Raw genomic sequence first — 21,529 nt, 5'->3', positions numbered from 1 at the left:
GCGCAGCATGGGGGATGGAGCACGATGGGGAGTGCGCAGCATGGGGGATGTAGCACGATGGGGAGTGCGCAGCATGGGGGATGTAGCACGATGGGTAGTGCGCAGCATGGGGGATGTAGCACGATGGGGAGTGCGCAGCATGGGGGATGTAGCACAATGGGGAGTGCGCAGCATGGGGGATGGAGCACGATGGGGAGTGCGCAGCATGGGGGATGTAACACGATGGGGAGTGCGCAGCATGGCGGATGGAGCACGATGGCGGGTGCGCAGCATGGGGGATGTAGCACGATGGGGAGTGCGCAGCATGGGGGATGTAGCACGATGGGGGATGTAGCACGATGGGGGGTGCGCAGCATGGGGGATGTAGCACGATGGGGAGTGCGCAGCATGGGAGATGTAGCACGATGGGGAGTGCGCAGCATGGGGGATGTAGCACGATGGGGAGTGCGCAGCATGGGGGATGTAGCACGATGGGGAGTGCGCAGCATGGGGGATGTAGCACGATGGGGAGTGCGCAGCATGGGGGATGTAGCACGATGGGGAGTGCGCAGCATGGCGGATGTAGCACGATGGGGAGTGCGCAGCATGGCGGATGTAGCACGATGGGGAGTGCGCAGCATGGCGGATGTAGCACGATGGCGGGTGCGCAGCATGGCGGATGGAGCACGATGGCGGGTGCGCAGCATGGCGGATGGAGCACGATGGGGAGTGCGCAGCATGGGGGATGTAGCACGATGGGGGATGTAGCACGATGAGGGATGTAGCACGATGGGGGGTGCACAGCATGGGGGATGTAGCACGATGGGGAGTGCGCAGCATGGGGGATGTAGCAAGATGGGGAGTGCGCAGCATGGGGGATGTAGCACGATGGGGGGTGTGCAGCATGGGGGATGTAGCACGATGGGGGTTGCGCAGCATGTGGGATGGAGCATGATGGGGAGTGCGCAGCATGGAGGATGGAGCACGATGGGGAATGCGCAGCATAGGGGATGGGGCATGATGGGGGCTGTGCAGCATGGGGGATGGAGCACGATGGGAGGTGCACACCTCCCCCCAACACACACACACAGGGAACCACACACACCGCCATACACAGACACCCACACACACAGACAACGCTGCACACACACAACACCCAACACACAAACACCGCGGCATACATAAATATACGCACATACCGCACAACACACACATTGCACAAAACATACCTCCCCCCAAAACACACCACACAAACCGCGCAACACACACACACACAACGCGACAGACACACAGCGCTCCACAAACAACGCAACACACATACAACACCGCTCTCACCCCCCGCCACACCCAGACAACACCCAGAACATGTACAGCGCCCTACACAAACACTTGGTAACTACACACAACAACATATATATATATATATATATATATATATATATATATATATATATTATATATATATATATATACATATACATATATATATATATATATATATATATATATATATATCTATATCTATATCAAAAATCATACATGAACTACACAATACGTAAATTCTAGAATACCCGATGCGTAGAATCGGGCCACCTTCTAGTATAAATATAAAAGTCTCTATCTATTTATCTATATATCGCACTGACCTGCAGAATACAGCGGAGTGAACCATGCAAAGATAAAAATTATTCTTGTACTGCTGTCTTTTTGTTCATTCTACCATTTCTAACAAAAACCTTAATTTGATTTCCTTGGCTTATCTTTAGGAGACATCATCTTTCCCATGTCCTGTTGTAACATTCATTTAAATGTTGTGATTTTGTCTCAGTTGGTCATTTGTAATTTTGCCTGAAGAAGGAGCCTTGATGCTCTGAAAGCTTGCTAATATTTTTCTGGTTAGTCTATAAAAGGTATCACTCTTAAAATACTTTTGTCATTTTTGGGACATAGTATTTCAATTCATTCTACCTCTGAAAAATGAGAATAATTTTTGGATGATATTTACATTGCGCTGTATGCTAAGTACTTACGTCGGGGTTTCTGTGTAAATCCCTAAAACCCTCGACAGAAGCACTCACTATGAGACAGATGAAGACACTGGACTGTCTGCCGTTGTCCCATCATTTTAGACATTTTTAGAGCAAAAAATGTGGAACGACCACAGGTCTGTGCATACATAAAAAGATGGACACCAGTGAAACAGATGCCAAATGGAGTCCAAAGTGTCTCCATCTGCCTCTTTAGAGAGTGGTTCCAACGGGTTTTAGTCTGAATCACATTTTAGGGGGATTTACATAGAAACCCCGACGTAAGTGCTCAGCACAGAACACAAAAGTGTGATCCCAGCCTTATACAGAATGTGATTAAAAAAAAAAAAATAATGGTCTGTACCCCGAAATATTACTAATAAAACCGCTAACTTATCCCACACAATCTCAGCCCCCACTCAGGTCAATCATCAATATAGGGGGGTCCCAAGTTACTGGGAAAATAAAAAATCCAAATGCCCCCTCATTCTAAGGCCCCCCAGGTCTAAACTGCACTGGGCGGCCATGTGTGTCACATTATTGTAATGGGGAGAGCACACTAAATTTACGGGGTGCGTGTATCCAGAAACACAAGCTGGGCACAACGTATGGGGTGGGGGAATATATGGGGGCACAGTGTATGGGCACTAAACTAAAATTTGAAATTTTCCTGAAAAAGAGCATAGCGTGGATGCTACACAATATAGTCACTGCAGCCATAGATATATATTTTTTCCCCCTGCGATTCTGGCACCTTAGGGGCTCTGCAAATGTCACCCGCAAACTATTTTAGCAAAATCTGTGCTCTTAAAGCGAAATAGCGCTCCTCCCTGCCATGTGGCCAAATAGTAGTTTCTGATTACATATAAGGCATCACTGCGTTAGGCTAGTTTCACACTTGCGTTGGACGGGATCCGTTGCTATCCGCAGCCTTGACGAATTACGGTAACCGTTACAGGAAACCGTTATATTCCTCATAGACTTCTATTAGCTACGGATAGGAACAGATGGTCTTGAATTGCATCCGCCCCGCAGCGCATCAGTTGTTTTGACGCTGACCGTCAGTGAGCGGAAACCTTTATTCTTCACTGCGCATGCTCTTTTTTTTTTTAATCACAAAACTTTATTTTATTTTTCGGTGGCCGAACGTTCAGCTGAGCGCTCGGCCGCCGGCATGTCAGGGCGCTCAGCTGATCCGCCGGCATGTCAGGGCACTCAGCTGAGCGCTCGGCCGCCGGCTATTAAGAGCGATCAGCTGATCGTTCACAATAGTCTCCTGCCGGTAAACTGTAAGAAGAAAAGAAGCTTTCCGTTATTTTGTACGATCCGTAGCATTGCGTTGTGCCACTATATGCAACGCATCCGTTGCATGCGCCACACAACGCAATGCTACGGATCCCGTCCAACGCAAGTGTGAAACTAGCCTTAGGGAAAAATTGCACAATAAATTGTGAGATCAATTTTCACCTTTTAACCCTTGTGTACCTGACAAATTTGCAGGTAATAAAAAAAAAAAAAATACATTTTTACACCTAAAATAATATATTTCCACGTCCCAATGTTATAAAATTCAGTGAGGCACCCGTGGGTTCAAAATATTCACTACACCCCTAGATAAATTTATTATGCAATGATATTTCCAATTTGGGGTCACTTGTGGGGGTTTCTGCTGATCTGGCACCTCAGGGACTCCGCTAATGGAGGCCACAATCTATTCAAATAGAATTTGTGTTCTAAATACCAAGTCGCGCACCTTTCAATTTGAACACTACTGTGTACTCAAATAGTGTAAAACCACATATGGGGTACTGCTGCAATCGGTAAAAATTGCATAACAAATTGTCCTGCTTATTTGCCACTGTTATCCCTTTGAGTGAATTAAAATTTTGAGGCTAAAGTAAAAGTTTAGTGGAACAGGATATTCATTTTCACAGCCCAATCCAATTAAATTCTGTGTAATTTGTTGGCTAAAAATACTCAGCACAGCAATAGCTGAATTCATTATAAGGTTTAGTTTGCCAAATGGGGTCGCATATTGTTTTTTCTACATTTTTTGGCACCTCAGACGCTCTACAAATGTAACACTTTGTCCAAATTTGTGTTTAAAACAGTGCTGTTCGCTTCCAAGCCCTGCCATGTGCCCAAACATTGGTTTTGCCAATGTATGGAGTATCATTATGTTCGGGAGAAATTGCATAACAAATTATGGGATCCCTTTTCTCCTATTATCCATTGTCAAAATTACAATTTTGGTGCTAAAATAACATTTCAGTAATAAAAACACAAAAACTTTAACTATCATTTTCACATCCATATTTTAAAATTTCTGTAAAGCACCTATGGGTTCAAAATGCTCAACACACCCTTAACATAAATTCCTTGATGTTTCTAGTTTTCAAAACAGGGTCACTTGTGTGGGGTTTCTGATGTTTTGGTACCTCAGGTGCTCTGCAAATGCAACATGGTGCCTGTAATCTATTTCAGTCAAATTTGCTTTCCAAAATTCAAATATTGCTTTTTCCGTTCCAAGCCCTCCCATTTGTACAACCAGAACTTTTTGACTACATGTGTGGGGTATTATCAAATTCTGTTAAGTACCTCTGGGTATAAAATGCTCACTATACCCCTGTAAAAAAACAAAAAACAAAAACAAAAACAAAAAAAACCTTTGGAGGGGTCCAGTTTCGAAAATGCAGTCACTTGTGTTTTTTTTCTGTTTACGAATCTTAGGGGGCCAGCAAATGCGACGTGGTGGCCGCAATCTATTTCAGCCAAATTTGTGTTCCATAATTCAAATATTGCTCCTTCTGTTTCGAGCCCTCCAGTTTTTCCAAACAGGGCTATTTGACTACATATGGGGTATCACAGCATTCATAAGAAAGTGCAGTAAAACTGTGGGATCTACTTTTTGTTGATACCTCTTGTAAAAGTGAATAATTTTGAAGTTAAAGCAACATTTTTAGGTAAAATGTATTTTTTTTCTCCTCCCATGTTGCTTTAGTTCCTCTAAAGCAGATGAAAAGTTAATAAACTTCTTGGATGTGGTTTTGAACAGTGTGTGGGGTGAAGTTTTTAGAATGGCGTCACTTTGGGGTATTTTCTGTCACCTAGGCCTCTCAAAGTCACTTCCAATGTGATGTGGTCCCTAAAAAAATGGTTTTATAATTTTTTTGTGAAAAGTGAGAAATTGCTGATTAACTTCTAAACTACCTAACGAATAACAGGTCTCCCCTTTAAAGGATCCAGTCCCTTATGGATCTTAGGGAGACTATAAAAAGTAGCCATTGTGGAGGTAAATCTATACTGGGTTCTGATTCCGTAAGCCTAGGTCACACGTAGCGATGCAGCAGCGATCACAACGACGATCTGTCCTTATCAGGATCGCTGCTGCGTCATTACATGGTCGCTGGTGAGCTGTCAAACAGACAGATCTCATCAGCGACCAGTGACCAGCCCCCAGCCAGCAGTGACGCGTGGAAGCGATGCTGCGCTTAGTAACTAAGTTAAATATCGGGTAACCAAGCAAAGTGCTTAATAAGCACACTGCTTTGCTTAAAGTTACCTAATGTGTACCTTGGCTACGTGTGCAGGGAGCAGGCAGCCGGCTTCAAGAAGCTGCGGACGCTGGTAACGAAGGTAAATATCGGGTAACCAAGTCTTTGCTTGGTTACACGATATTTACCTTGGTTACCAGCGTCCGCAGAAGCCGGCTCCCTACTCCCTGCAAATTCAGTTCGTTGCTCTCTCGCTGTCACACACAGCGATGTGTGCTTCACAGCGGGAGAGCAACGACCAAAAAATAAAATGGTCCAGGACATTCAGCAACAACCGGCGACCTCACAGCAGGGGCCAGGACATTGCTGGAGGTCACACACAGCGTCATCGCTAGCAAGGTCGCTGCTACGTCACAGAAAAAGGGTGACTTAGCAGCGTCATCGTCATCGCTGTCGTTGGGTGTGACATGACCATTACAGGGATTAGGCGATTTCTCAGTGAGTAAGTGGTCGCTAAAAATACAAAATCCCCTATTGCACTGATGTTTAGCCTTGCCTCTAACATGAGCCAGGCCTGTACCACACTTCCTACTTTTGCCTCTCTGACTAGTAATCCTGGTGTCACTATCAGAGATGTATGTTTTGGTCGAGGATAAGTTATTCTCAGGTTCAAAATGTAATGTTTTGTTATTCAATAACAAGTAGGCTTTATTTTCCTTTAATACCTGGAAGTCTATGATAAATGGTTTGTGTTTCTATTTTTCAAATTAAATTGAAATCACTAAATAGTATTTTGTAGTTTAGTCTCTGTTGACAGTCTACTTCACGTGAATTTTTGTTGTTGTTTTTATTTGATCCTTAAAACTTTTAGCATGAAGAATGACAGTGTTTTCCACTAATCCTCCAAAAGAAGTGTATTCTTATACCATGTGACACTATGCCTTCTTTGAGATCATTTTCAATATTATCTCACATGCTGCTGACTTGAGGTATCAATTAGTGATATTTATTTGGGAGCCCCCTTCCCGGGAGTCAGTCTGTGGCTTTAGGCTGTTTTTTCTATATTTGCATTCTATATCATCAGTCAAACTTTACTGCTTTAATGCTGGTACTATAATATGAAGTGGAGTTTCTGAATAGAAAATCCACTGCATTTCTGACCAAGATATAAATATGGATGACTGTTCTATTGATCTGAAAATAACTCAACCCCACTGAAATTAATGGAACAGAGTTTCTGCCTGTAATAGGCTGCCATAATTCTCGGTTGCGCAAGTCCTGTTTACATAGGATGATGTACTACTGAGAGCAATGATTTTTTGCGCTGCGCAGATGATAATTTCTCCTGATGAACAATTGATTTTCTTGTTCATCAGTTGAATGACAGACAATTTTTAAGGCAAGATAATAGGTTATCTTGCAGTGCAAATGTAGCTTTACTGTTAGGCCGGGGCCACTAGTGTGATCCTTGCATGACACTCAGCTCGCGCTGGCAGCACAGCGGGAGCCGAGCGTCATGCGAGTGTCACTGCAACTGGGGTCCGATCATGCAATCGGACCTCAGCTGCGGGGGTAGGCCGGCACTGAGGAGGGGAGGGCCGGCTTTCAGGAGGGGCAGGCCAGCTCTGAGGGATGGGTCGGCGCTGAGGAGGAGCGGGAGGGATTTATCTCCCTCTCTCCTCCATAGCCGGCTATTGCCATTCTCGCCCTGCACTCGCGGTACACCGGTGTACTGCAAGTGCAGCGCGATTTTTTTCTCGCCCCATACACTTGAATGGGTGCGAGAAAAAAAAGGAATGCATTACACTCACAGCATGCTGCGATTGTTTCCTCGGTCCAATTTCGGCTGAGAAAATAATTGCTCATGGGTGCTGACACACAGGCTAATATTGGTCTGAGAGGAAAGCGATGTTTTATCGCATTCCACTCACAGCGATTTTCATGCCATGTGTTTTAGGCCTTAGGTGTTTGATCTCCAAATTATGAAATCTGTAGAAAGGGAAGAGTTGGAAGGACATCATACAAATTAGGTGATCAGTCGGTCGGTCCAGATAAATCTGTGGGTTCTGCTGATCTACATCTAATGCATATGGTGAGCTTTATAAATAGTAAATAAAAAAATCTAATTTTATATTCTACCATAATGCAGAACAGGCTTGCTACTAAACTAATCAATTGTGAAATGAATGAAGATCCAGTTACCTCGTTGGTTGAGGTCGACTCTGTTCAGGTTTCTGTGGCTTGATAGGCACAGCATAGATATCAGGGAGTTTCTGTGCGAGTTCCAGCTGCAGAACCAGAAAAACAATGTTTTAGCTTTCACACATGGATGGCACAAGACTGCACAAAAAGTTCCAGTACTGTACATAATAACGTGGAATAATAGACATTTATTCATTTATAAAACAAATTATCAAATCCAGTTTAACTACTCTTACATCAGTCTTTACGCCAATAAACATATCTTTTCATACAAAATTGGTACACAATTTTGGACCTAAATAATTTAAGAAAATCATTTGTGGAATTCACTTTATAACACTGAATATTTTAAAGGGTAGTAAAAGGAACCTTCCAGTGAAAAAACAAAAAAAAAACAAAAAAAAAAACAAATTACCAGGGGAATGCATAGTAAATTTACTCAACAGCCTCCTTTCACTTAATTGCGCTGCAGATTCAACGCATCCCAAGGCCCTTCTTTCACTTTAGAAGGCAGTCTGCTTCACAGAGTACCTTATGCAACCTAGTTTGGGACATACCACCTCTCTCCAATAGACCTGAATTGCTGCAGAATGTGCAAGGTATGCCACAGTGTATTCTTGCATTTTTGAGCTAAAATTTTAACATAAAACTGGAGGGTGGCTTTACATAGGGTGAGTTATAAAAATAAACTCTCACTGCTAAAAAGGTCTATATATTTGTATTAATCAATGCTTTCAACTTGTGGCTCCACAGGAAAAAAAACACCATCAAGTATTATCTATGGATTGCAAATATAAGGGTGTCAAACAAAATAATAAAGACAACTGAATATAGATGATCAAATTTGCTAAGATTCAAATTCACCAAAGTGCAGATATTTCAGGGACATTGATTTTTAGCAGAGTTATTCAATGTAAATTGAATGTTCCTCATCCTGTTCTGGGGTCTTTTCCGTTCCCAGAGTATAATAAACGTAGGAGTTTAAAAGTTCAATAACTCAACACTAACACCACCCTGGTAGCCCACCATAGGGTGTTCTGCTCCTCTTATTTTCCCTGCATCCTCTTTGGCATCTTCACAGCAGGAAACAGCTTCTGGCTCAACTAGCGCTATGATCTCAAACAGTCGTACGAGTAACGACGAAGTGTGCAGTGAAGAAGCCAAAGAGGATGCACATGACAGGGCAGAAGTGGGAATGAAGAGGTTGGTGGGCTCCAGAACAGGTAAGTATTAGTTACATATATTTTAACTATTTGGCTGATCTTCTACAGTACTGCAAAATGATGGCTTAAGTAATTTTTGTGGAGCAAATTGCAAAAACTCCATATTCTACAAAAAAAAATATGAAAATTCAATTCCTCTTGAAAAAATTTGCTCATCTCTACAATTTCAGATTTTTTCATTCTACTTTTCCTATTTATTTTGCATTGGGGTTGTATAGAAATGATCACAATTCTCATACTCTTCAATCAATTTGGATGAAAATTTCAGTATCAAAGCTAAAAGTCTATTTTTAACTTCAATGTACTGTGACAATTAATCACTAATTTTTCTTCAGTATCAAAAAAATTATAGATTTGGAATGAAATTTTACAAAACTGGAGAGCTCAGAATTTGGAGTAAGAATGTTAAGTTCTTATAAGGCGGATGGCCCCTATAAACCAGTGGTACTGGGGCAGAAACTTATACCTGTTACAGAATGACTTAAAAATCTTTACACTAATGGCTTATTTTCACAGAACATTCAAAATATGGAATAACTGTGAATGTGGTCATAAAGAAATAGCATAATCAATGATGTGCTTGTCATTGGCATTCATTACCCGTGCATTTTGTGCCTCATGTAGTTCCTGTATTCTTTGCTGCCTTGCAGAGTGATCCATTTTTTCAAATATTTTCACTTTTCCCAATACAGACTTGGGTGGATTTAACATTTCTTTTTCCTGTGCATCATCCTCAATCCCCGCTGACATGGTAACTGTAACGGGAGGTTTCAGTATTGGCTTGCTACCAATTACAGGCTTTACAGCAACAGGAGGGGGAACAGCCTTGGCCGATCCACCTGAGGTTTCACTGCTTGCTACACTGGAACTGCTTCGCTTTGCATCATAACTGCGAGGAGACTCAAACAGCTCTTCTTTCCCTTGTGGCTTAACCTGAAAATATAGTAAAAGTATGGGCTATTACTTTACGTTATATTATGTCAGAAGACTAATGTCAGAATGACTAATTTCATTCTGAGATTGTGGTGGAATGCAGCTGAATTCCTATTCATCATAAAGGGATGGCTACACTGCATAAAAGGATTTACATTTAATATTTACTTCTGGATATAGAATATTTTATTTGGAAAGATACAGGGCTCAGTATAAAATGAAACTGTACAACTATTTAGTTAACATGAACTTTGTGTGTTTGCTACATCCAACAGCACAATGCTGACTAAACATACCTTTGGTGGTTCTGGTTTAAATGGCGGTGGACTTGGCTCTCGTAAAACTTCTCTGCTACCAGCTCTTTTCATTTGACTTCTTGGTTCAGGAACCGGTTTAACTACAAGCTAAAAAGAGATTGACAATAAACCTATTTGAAGAATTTTAGGAGCTACTCAATTTTCAACAATCTCCTGTTGTAGGTTCTTTAGAACAGTGTTTCTTAACATTGCTGTCCCAAGAACATTCAGCAAATTAGAGAACAATAACTTACCCCAAGCCTATGATCATCAGTTACGATCCTTAAAATATATATTTTGCCTGTACACTTTATGAACACATATGATGCTATGTTTGAACAATCCTTGTATTAAAACTTACAAACCTTATAAATTTTAATGTGACATATTTTGCAGCCAAGCCAACCATCGAGGTGTTCAAGTACAGACTCCGATATTCTGCACTCCTAGTACTCCTGATTATTGTAATGTTGTTAGAAATACTAGTGGACAATAGTAATAAAACTGCGCTTTAGTCGCCTGTCTTTAGGCACATTAGTATACTGCTAAGGCTACAAATCTAATATATAAAGCTGAGTGTGTGTGTGTGTGTGTGTGTGTGTGTGTGTGTGTGTGTGTGTGTGTGTCCCCGCTAAAGGAATCCGCACCGTCGCATTTACAATCACAAAAGTTTGCACAGACGCCTCATGTGACTATGTTTGGACAGGAAAATTTAACCCCAACCCCGCGCTTTACAGTTACATTCCAAAAAGCTGCCTCCATTAAAGTGAATAGAGCTTGGAACTACAGGTCATTAATAGGAGCTGTGATTTGTTGCTATAGGAACAAAGGACATTGTTGGTATAAGAAGCTTATGTGTGAGGTAATATGATGTCGGTGGGAAGACTGATAGAGAAAGAGACAGACATGGACAGTGGACAGACCTGGACAGTGGACAGACCTGGACAGTGGACAGACCTGGACAGTGGACAGACCTGGACAGTGGACAGACCTGGACAGTGGACAGACCTGGACAGTGGACAGACCTGGACAGTGGACAGACCTGGACAGTGGACAGACCTGGACAGTGGACAGACCTGGACAGTGGACAGACAGATAGACTGATACAAGACAGACAGAGATAGAAACAAACAGAGACATAGACACAGACAGACAAGGACAAGGAAAGAGACAGACAGAGACAGACAGACAGCGACACACAGAGACTGGGAGAGAGACAGAGAGACAGTTACTATCCAGGCAAACACCCGGGTACTATAGCTAGTATCTTCATAAATATACATTTTTGTTTCACAATTTCCATACATAAGCATCCGTTACATTTTTACAAAGGAAATACCCACTGTTGACTAAAGTTCTGATCCCTATTTGACATACTTGTTTGAAAATAAAATGTAAAACTACGTAGAAGATTTAAAATGGGAATGATTTCACAAGGTACTAACATGCATGTTTACATTTACAAACATACCTCTTCATGATGTACAGGCTCAGAAGACCGGCTAATTGCTGAAACTGGTATTGGATCATCTGCAACTTCATCTAGCTCGTTGTCCGTATATGCCCCGCCTTCACCGTCAGTGTCTTCAAAGTCACTTATTAATCTGCTGTCACAACTCAAGTAGTCAGCTCCCATTGCTGTCAGATATGACATTCGGTCATCATCTTCATCAATTCCATCTGTCTATGGGTTTCAGAGAAAAATTTCAAAATTAAACACAGTTTGACCAAAAGCAAAACATTGTACAGTTGACAACTTAATTACTGACAGTAGCATATACATTATATAGCGATCATTTGACTACATAGCATATAATGATCCATGTGACCTCTGAAGGGGAAATGCATGGTTACAATCAACTGGTCAATACCAAATTAAATGGAATCTGTCACCAAGTTTTTGCCACCTAATCTGAAAGCAGCATAACATAGGGGCAGAGATCCTGAGTCCAGCGATGTGTCACTAACTGGGCTGTTTAGTGTAGTTTTGATAATCTATTGTTGATTTAATCAGTGATTTTATCAGTAGAGGACTACTTGGCGTGCTGTCAGGTAATCCAGAATACTCATTAGCTCTGTATAACTGCTTGATCTGCAGCAGAGAAACATTGATTTTATCAAAATGACAGTAGACAACTCAGTAAGTGAGACATCCCTGGAATCAGGGTCTCTGTCTCTACATTATGCTGCTCTCAGATGGGGTAGCAAAAATTTGGTGACAGATTCCATTTAATTCAGTTTGCACTACAGTTAAAGTACCTATTAAAACTTCCTTCAGACACAAATATTCTCGATATACTGTATTGTGTATAAGTTGACTTTTTCAGCACATTTTTTATCCTGAAAAAGCCCCTCTCGGCTTATACTCGAGTGTATTATGCCATTGTTTACATACACACATCAAAAAATGTTCTCACCTGTCCACTGTTCCCTCGGTGTCCTCTTACCTGCGTCTTACAGACTGCACGCACGTAGACCCTTTTGATGATCTCGAACAGTACACAAGGCCATTGCTGTAGTCAGCACTTTATTCACTTCAGTTGAATGATTTGCGGCGCTGCAAATCATTCAACTGAAGTAAATAAAGTGCTGATGGCACTGGTGGCCGCCACCGGTCGAAATCCTGCAGTCCACAAGAAGCAGGTAAGACGACACAGAGGGAACAGTGGACAGGTGAGAAGAATTTTTAGTGTGTGTATGTAAACGGCATAATAGGGGACAAGAAGGGGATCGGTATGAGGACATTACTTAAAAATGGGCACATTACTTCAGTGCACAAGGATTTGGGCACAAGAATGAGCACATTACTAAAAGGAGAGAAGGATGGGGCACATTATTAAAGCGCACAAGGTTGGGGCACATTACATTTTATTGGTATCTATTTTTATTTTTTAAATTAACGATAAGCTGCTGCATTTCCCACCCTAGGATTATACTCGAGTCAATAAGTTTTCCCAGTTTTTTTGGTAAAATTAGGTGCCTCGGCTTATATTAGAGTAGGCGTATACTTGAGTAAATACAGCATATTTGAGATGTCACCTAAACAATCATCAGGCCAATAGCGATTCCTCCCAACTGTGTCTAGACAAAGGTTTTATAGTTTTAAAAGGTTGAAAGCAGACACAAATGCATGGAGTTCAACCTAACATGTTGATCTAGAGCATGGGTCTCAAACTATGCTGGGTGTATGGGCCGGACAGAGGGAAAAAAATTATTTGGGAGGCCGCATTCTTGGCAGGACAAAGTGACATTTTTATTGGTACCATATATATTTTTTTACACACCTTTGGATCACTGATTTTGAACATTTTTCACTTGTTTATTATAACAAATGTGCACATTCTTTGTTTAAATATATATATATAAAAAAATAATTCTGATGGTAAAAAAAAGTCATGCCTTATTTTGAGGTTTTTTTTACATTCTATCCATTCTTGTAACTAATAGTGTTACAATTAGCACTATATAGAAATTTTGGCCTACATGTTTTAGTAATGTTCCCCATGTTGTTGTAATGTGCCCATCCTTGTCCCCTTGTAGTATTGTACCCCCATCCTAGTCCCCATCCTACAGTAATGTACTGATCCTTGTCCCCATCCTATAGTAATGTTCCCCATCCTATAGTAATGTGCCCCATCCTTGTCCCCATCTTATCGTAATGTGCCCATCCTGTAGTAATGTGTTAATCCTTGTCCCCATCCTATAGTAATGTGACCATCCTGTAGTAATGTGTCTATCCTTGCCCCATCTTATGGTAATGTTTTCCCATCCTTTTTCCCCTTGTAGCAATCTCCCTCTCCTGTAGTACTGTCCCCATCATATAATTGTCCCATTCTGTAATAATGTCCCCATCCCATAGTAATGTCCGCATCCTATAGTAATGTGCCAACCTTGTCCCCATCCCATAGTAATGTCCCCAGCCTTATCCCTATCCTATAGTAATATTTCCCATCCTTGTCCCCTTGTACCTATGTCCCCATCCTATAGGAATGTCCCCAGCCTTGTCCCCATCCTTTAGTAATGTCCCCAGCCTTATCCTTATCCTATAGTAATGTTTCCCATCCTTGTCCCCTTGTAGTAATGTCACTATGCTGTTGTACTGTGCCCCATCCTCCTAGTCCCCATCCTATTGTAATGTCCCCAGCCTTGTCCCCATTCTATAGTAATGTCCCCAGCCTTATCCCTATCCTATAGTAATATTTCCCATCCTTGTCCCCTTCTAGCTATGTCCCTATCCTATAGGAATGTCCCCAGCCTTGTCCCCATTCTATAGTAATGTCCCCATCCAATAGTATTGTGCCCATCCTTGTAATGTCCCCAGCTTTATCTCTATCCTATAGTAATGTTTCCCATCCTTGTCCCCTTGTAGTAATGTCACTATGCTGTCGTACTGTGCCCCATCCTATAGTAATGTCCCCAGCCTTGTCACCATTCTATAGTAATGTCCCCATCCTGTAGTAATGGGTGGGTGGGGGGGGCAGTGTCGGCTGAAAGGGGGCAGTGGCGGCGGATCGGATGCAGTGACGGCGGCGGCTGAAAGGGGGCAGTGGCGGCTCGGATGCAGTGACAGCGATGGCTGAAAGGGGGCAGTGGCTATAACTTACTGATCGCTCTCCTTAGCTTCCACAAATGCCGGAGTGAAGGTGAGGGGAGCGGTCTCCGGCCCCAGATCCACAGTGATTCGAGAGATCGGTCACAAGGCCGGTCTCTCCAATCAGAGCAGGGGGCGAGTGAAACAGAGGTCACCCAGCTCCAGGCAATGATCAGTGCTACAACTGCATTAATCATGCCTGGATTTCAATGTTTCAGCTATTTTCAATGGCTGAAACATTACAGTGGCTGTGATTGGCTGACAAACGCTGCTCAACCAATCACACAGCTTCCATAGGTCCGGGGAGGAGACACCACCCCTTCTGAGGTCAGGCAGAGGTCCCCTCCTCCCCGAATCTAAGGTATTTGCAGCGATCGCAGCCACCGGGGCTGCGATTTCGCCATGACGTACTGGGTATGTCATGGGTCCTTAAGTACCAGGGAGCCATGACGTACCCAGTAAGTTATAGGTCACTAAGGGGTTAATGTGCCTTCCTTCACATACACACACACAACCCCCCCACCATTCTTCTCACCTGTCCCGCGTTCCCTCAGCTGCCTCTTCTCTGCTTCTTGCTGTGTGCAGGCCCGTGCCCCCGGTGACTGTCGCGGCCGGTGCAGGGGCCGCAGACCCTGTCAAACATTCATCTGACAAAGTGCAGACAGTGGCTGCGGCCCCTGTACCTGCTGCGATAGTGAACAGGGGCACGAGCCTGCGGGCTGAACGAAGCAGCCTGAGGGGCCGCGTGTTTGAGACCTCTGATCTAGAGCAGGGCTGTGTTCAAAGAATGGCCAGCGGACCACATCTGGCCCTCTGCTACTAAGGAGGCTATGTGGGCTCATACTGTATATAGGAGGCTATGTGGAGCGCCTAATGTATATAGAAGGCTATGTGGGGCTTAATTTATTTTATTTAACTCATTTATATTTGAGGCTCTGGGGGCTCACATTGGTATATAGAGGGACTATGTGGGCTCACATTGTATATAGAGGGAATATGTGGGGGCTCACATTGTATATAGAGGGGCTAGGTGGGGGCTCACATTGTATATAGAGGGGCAATGTGGGGTTCATACATTATATAAGAGGCTATGTGGGGGCTCACTATATAGAAAGGCTATGTGGGAACTCACAGTATACAAGAGGCTTTGTGGATCTCATACTGTATATAGAGAGGCTATATGGGAGCTCATACTGTATATAGGGGCTATGTGGGGCTCATACGGTGTATATAAGGGGCAACATGGGGGCTCAATGTATATGTGACGCTATGTGGGGGCTCAATGTACATAGGGAGCTGTGTGGGGGTTCATACTGTACATAGGGGGCTATGTGGGGCTCATACTGTATTTAGGAGGTTATGTGAGTACTCATTGTATACAGAGGGGTTTTGTGGGGGCTCACACTGTTTATAGAGGGGCTATGTGGGGGCTCATATATGGAGAGGCTATGTGGGGGGCATACTCTATACAACGGGATATGTGAGACAAATACTGTATGTAGGGGACTGTGTGGGGGCTCATACAGTATATAGGGAAGTGTGAGTGAGGGCTGATCTAGCATGTAAGCAGCAATTTTGAGGGCTCATGCTGTATATAGGGGGACCGTGTGTGGTTTCATTCTGTATATAGGGCAATGTCCGCATACAGTGGCATGTAAGAGTTTGGGCACCTTGAAATTGAAGATGAAAGGCATAAAGTTAAAGAGGACAGATTTCCTTTGTATTTTAGGCAAAATATATTATATATACATATATTTATTTTTTCATCTTTTAGATTTGAAAAATTACAAAAAGGAAAATGGATTGATGCAAAACTTTAAACTTTGAGCAACATTTCAGACCTTAGCCTGTTTGGGTTATGGCTAGAGATGAACAAACTTGTGAAGTTCAGTTCGGCTGCTTCAACTGGACTTTAGATAAAGTTCGGATTGTGACCCGGACTTGACCTGAACCCTAATGGGAGTCACTAATTGTGCAGTTCGGGTCTCCACACACATGCAACCAGCCATAATCAGAATATTTCTGGTGGGGTGGGTAGGGTTTTTCCATTTTTGTTATTTTTGGTGCATACTACATTCGATGACTGTTGTTACCCCCAGTGCGAGCCGTTAAAGCACTGCAAGCAGCTTGCACTGCGCTGAGCACTGGGGGTACTCAAGCACAGCGATGCTCGCTCGAGTGGTCAGCATATGTAAAGCACCCGATCTCCAAAGCCAAACTCTGTCAGGTTTTTCGTAAAGACTGTTCGGTACCATCACCAGTACACTCATCTCTAGTTATGGCTTGTTCATCATAATCGTTAAGAAAGGCCAGGCGATGCAAATTTCACAGCTTTATAATAACCCAGACTCCTATAACCATGTGGGGAAAAAAACCCCACCATCCATGGGTTCTTCTAATCAGCTACCTAGCACTCTGAAAATGAAAATGGTGGAGGCCTGCAAATCAGGAAAAGGCTATAAAAATATAGCAAAGAATTTTTAAGTTGCCCTTTCCTCAGTTTGAAACGTTATTAAGAAATAGCAATTAACAGGAACAGTAGAGGTCAAGATAAGGTCTGGAAGACCAAGCAAACTTTCTGTGACTACTGCTCAATATTGCAAGAAAGCAAATCAGAACCCCCACTTGACTGCAAAAGACCTTCAGGAAGATTCAGCAGACTTTGGAATTATGGTAAATTGTCCTGCTGTTCAAAGACACCTACACAAATATGGCTTTCTTGGAATAAAACCTCTCCTATATCCTCACCATAAAATTCCGAGTCAGAAGTAAGCAAAAGAACATCCAAACAAGCCTTATGCATTTTGGAAACAAGCCCTGTGGACCAATCAGGTTAAAATAGAACGCTTTGGCCACAATGATCAAAGGTATGTGTGAAAGAAAAAGGGCACAAAATTTCAAGAAAATAACACCTTGCCAACAGTTAAGCATGGGGGCGGATCAATCATGCTTTGGAGTTGTTTTGCAGCCAATGGCACGGGGAACATTTCATGAGCCTACAACCTACAATAGCCCTCAGTCCAGTAGACCACTGCGCAACCAGCTCTGTCTTCACCTATTGTACCATCACCCATTCCCTGTAGACTGTGAGCCCTCGTGGGCAGGGTCCTCTCTCCTCCTATACCAGTCTGTTTTGTACTGTTAATGATTGTTGTACATATACCCTCTTTCACTTGTAAAGCGCCATGGAATAAATGGCGCTATAATAATAAATAAAATAATAATAATAAGTAGAGGGAAGAATGGATTCAATGAAATTTCAACAAATGCTTCATACAAACATAACTTCATCTGTAAAAAGAAGGGAATTTTGTTACTTACCGTAAATTCCTTTTCTTCTAGCTCTTATTGGGAGACCCAGATGATTGGGTGTATAGCACTGCCTCCGGAGGCCACACAAAGCAATTACACTAAAAAGTGTAAGGCCCCTCCCCTTCTGGCTATACACCCCCAGTGGGATCACTGGCTCACCAGTTTTAGTGCAAAAGCAAGAAGGAGGAAAGCCAATAACTGGTTTAAACAAATTCACTCCGAGTAACATCGGAGAACTGAAAACCGTTCAACATGAACAACATGTGTACCCGCAAACAAACCAAAAATCCCGAAGGACAACAGGGCGGGTGCTGGGTCTCCCAATAAGAGCTAGAAGAAAAGGAATTTACGGTAAGTAACAAAATTCCCTTCTTCTTCGGCGCTCTATTGGGAGACCCAGACGATTGGGACGTCCAAAAGCTGTCCCAGGGTGGGTAAAGAAATACCTCATGTTAGAGCTGCAAGACAGCCCTCCCCTACGGGGAGGCAACTGCCGCCTGCAGGACTCTTCTACCTAGGCTGGCGTCCGCCGAAGCATAGGTATGCACCTGATAATGTTTGGTGAAAGTGTGCAGACTCGACCAGGTAGCTGCCTGGCACACCTGTTGAGCCGTAGCCTGGTGTCGCAATGCCCAGGACGCACCCACGGCTCTGGTAGAATGGGCCTTTAGCCCTGATGGAACCGGAAGCCCCGCAGAATGGTAGGCTTCAAGAATTGGTTCTTTGATCCATCGAGCCAGGGTGGCCTTAGAAGCCTGCGACCCCTTGCGCTTACCAGCGACAAGGACAAAGAGTGCATCCGAACGGCGCAGGGGCGCTGTGCGGGAAATGTAGATTCTGAGTGCTCTCACCAGATCTAACAAATGTAAATCCTTCTCATACCGATGAACTGCATGAGGACAAAACGAAGGCAAAAAGATATCCTGATTAAGATGAAAAGAGGATACCACCTTCGGGAGAAACTCCTGAATGGGGCGCAGCACTACCTTGTCCTGGTGGAAGACCAGGAAGGGAGCCTTGGAAGACAACGCTGCTAGCTCAGACACTCTCCGAAGAGATGTGATCGCTACCAGAAAAGCCACTTTCTGTGATAGTCTAGAAAGTGAAACCTCCTTCAGAGGCTCGAAGGGCGGCTTCTGGAGGGCAACTAGTACCCTGTTCAGATCCCATGGATCTAACGGCCGCTTGTACGGGGGAACTATATGGCAAACCCCCTGTAGGAACGTGCGCACCTTAGGAAGTCGTGCTAGACGCTTCTGAAAAAAGACGGATAGCGCCGAGACTTGCCCTTTAAGGGAGCCGAGCGACAAACCTTTTTCTAACCCAGATTGGAGGAAAGAAAGAAGGGTAGGTAATGCAAATGGCCAGGGAGACACTCTCTGAGCAGAGCACCAGGATAAGAATATCCTCCACGTTCTGTGGTAGATCTTAGCAGACGTGGGCTTCCTAGCCTGTCTCATGGTGGCAACGACCCCTTGGGATAAGCCTGAAGACGCTAGGATCCAGGACTCAATGGCCACGCAGTCAGGTTGAGGGCCGCAGAATTCCGATGGAAAAACGGCCCTTGGGACAGTAAGTCTGGTCGGTCTGGTAGTGCCCACGGTTGGCCGACCGTGAGATGCCACAGATCCGGATACCACGCCCTCCTCGGCCAGTCTGGAGCGACGAGTATGACGCGGCTGCATTCGGATCTGATCTTGCGTAGCACTCTGGGCAAGAGTGCCAGAGGTGGAAACACATAAGGGAGCCGGAACTGCGACCAATCTTGCACTAGGGCGTCTGCCGCCAGCGCTCTTTGATCGCGAGACCGTGCCATGAATGTTGGGACCTTGTTGTTGTGCCGGGACGCCATTAGATCGACGTCCGGCCTTCCCCATCGGTGACAGATTTCCTGAAACACGTCCGGGTGAAGGGACCATTCCCCTGCGTCCATGCCCTGGCGACTGAGGAAGTCTGCTTCCCAGTTTTCTACGCCGGGGATGTGAACTGCGGATATGGTGGAGGCCGTGGCTTCCACCCACATCATAATGCGCCGGACTTCCTGGAAGGCTTGCCGACTGCGAGTCCCTCCTTGGTGATTGATGTATGCCACCGCTGTGGAGTTGTCCGATTGAATTCGGATCTGCTTCCCTTCCAGCCACTGCTGGAAGGCTAGTAGGGCAAGAAACACTGCTCTGATTTCCAGAACATTGATCTGAAGGCTGGACTCCTGCTGAGTCCACGTACCCTGAGCCCTGTGGTGGAGAAACACTGCTCCCCACCCTGACAGACTCGCGTCTGTCGTGACCACTGCCCAGGACGGTGGTAGGAAGGATCTTCCCTGTGATAACGAGGTGGAAAGGAGCCACCACTGCAGAGAGTCCTTGGCCGTCTGGGAAAGGGAGACTTTCCTGTCCAGGGATGTCGACTTCCCGTCCCATTGGCGGAGAATGTCCCATTGAAGTGGACGCAGATGAAACTGCGCAAACGGAACCGCCTCTATTGCCGCCACCATCTTCCCGAGGAAGTGCATGAGGCGTCTTAAGGAGTGCGACTGACCTTGAAGGAGAGCCTGCACCCCTGTCTGTAGTGACCGCTGCTTGCTCAGCGGAAGCTTCACTATCGCTGAGAGAGTATGAAACTCCATGCCAAGATACGTTAGTGATTGGGTCGGTGACAGATTTGACTTTGGGAAGTTGATGATCCACCCGAACGCCTGGAGAGTCTCCAGTGCAAAATTCAGGCTGAGTTGGCATGCCTCCTGAGAGGGTGCCTTGACCAGTAGATCGTCCAAGTAAGGGATCACAGAGTGTCCGTGAGAGTGCAAGACTGCTACCACTGCTGCCATGATCTTGGTGAACACCCGGGGGGCTGTCGCCAGACCAAATGGCAGAGCCACGAACTGAAGATGTTCGTCTCCTATCACGAAGCGCAGAAAGCGTTGGTGCTCCGTAGCAATCGGCACGTGGAGATAAGCATCTTTGATGTCTATTGATGCTAGGAAATCTCCTTGGGACATTGAGGCAATGACTGAGCGGAGGGATTCCATCCGGAACCGCCTGGCGTTCACATGCTTGTTGAGCAGTTTTAGGTCCAGAACAGGACGGAAGGAGCCGTCCTTTTTTGGAACCACAAAGAGATTGGAGTAAAATCCTCGCCCCCGTTCCAGAGGGGGAACAGGGATCACGACTCCTTCTGCTCTTAGAGAGTCCACCGCCTGCAGCAGGGCATCTGCTCGGTTGGGGTGTGGGGAGGTTCTGAAGAACCGAAGTGGAGGCCGAGAACTGAACTCGATTCTGTACCCGCGAGACAAAATGTCTGTTACCCACCGGTCTTTGACCTGTGACAGCCAAATGTCGCAAAAGCGGGAGAGCCTGCCACCGACCGAGGATGCGGAGGGAGGAGGCCGAAAGTCATGAGGTAGCCGCCTTGGAAGCGGTTCCTCCATTTGCTTTCCTGGGGCGTGAGTGAGCCCGCCAGGAATCTGAGCTCC

At 44.6% G+C, this 21,529-nt stretch overlaps 1 protein-coding gene across 2 annotated transcripts in view; it reads right to left on the bottom strand.

Moving 5' to 3' along the window:
- TJP2 (tight junction protein 2) overlaps window positions 1-21,529 on the bottom strand; it is a 300,601-nt gene that overhangs the window by 25,018 nt on the left and 254,054 nt on the right. For both annotated transcript variants that reach the window (XM_075317823.1, XM_075317815.1), the window contains 4 exons: window positions 11,626-11,838; window positions 10,155-10,262; window positions 9,526-9,858; window positions 7,703-7,788 (listed from right to left, as the gene is read on the bottom strand). In XM_075317823.1, coding sequence (XP_075173938.1) covers window positions 7,703-7,788; window positions 9,526-9,858; window positions 10,155-10,262; window positions 11,626-11,838 — 740 coding nt within the window. The remainder of the gene's footprint in view (window positions 1-7,702; window positions 7,789-9,525; window positions 9,859-10,154; window positions 10,263-11,625; window positions 11,839-21,529) is intronic.

Source organism: Anomaloglossus baeobatrachus, chromosome 1 (genome assembly GCF_048569485.1).
Source record: "Anomaloglossus baeobatrachus isolate aAnoBae1 chromosome 1, aAnoBae1.hap1, whole genome shotgun sequence".
NCBI classification, from domain to species: domain Eukaryota; kingdom Metazoa; phylum Chordata; class Amphibia; order Anura; family Aromobatidae; genus Anomaloglossus; species Anomaloglossus baeobatrachus.
The sequence above is the reverse complement of the archived record's forward strand: the minus strand, read 5'-3'. Positions and strand labels throughout refer to the sequence as shown.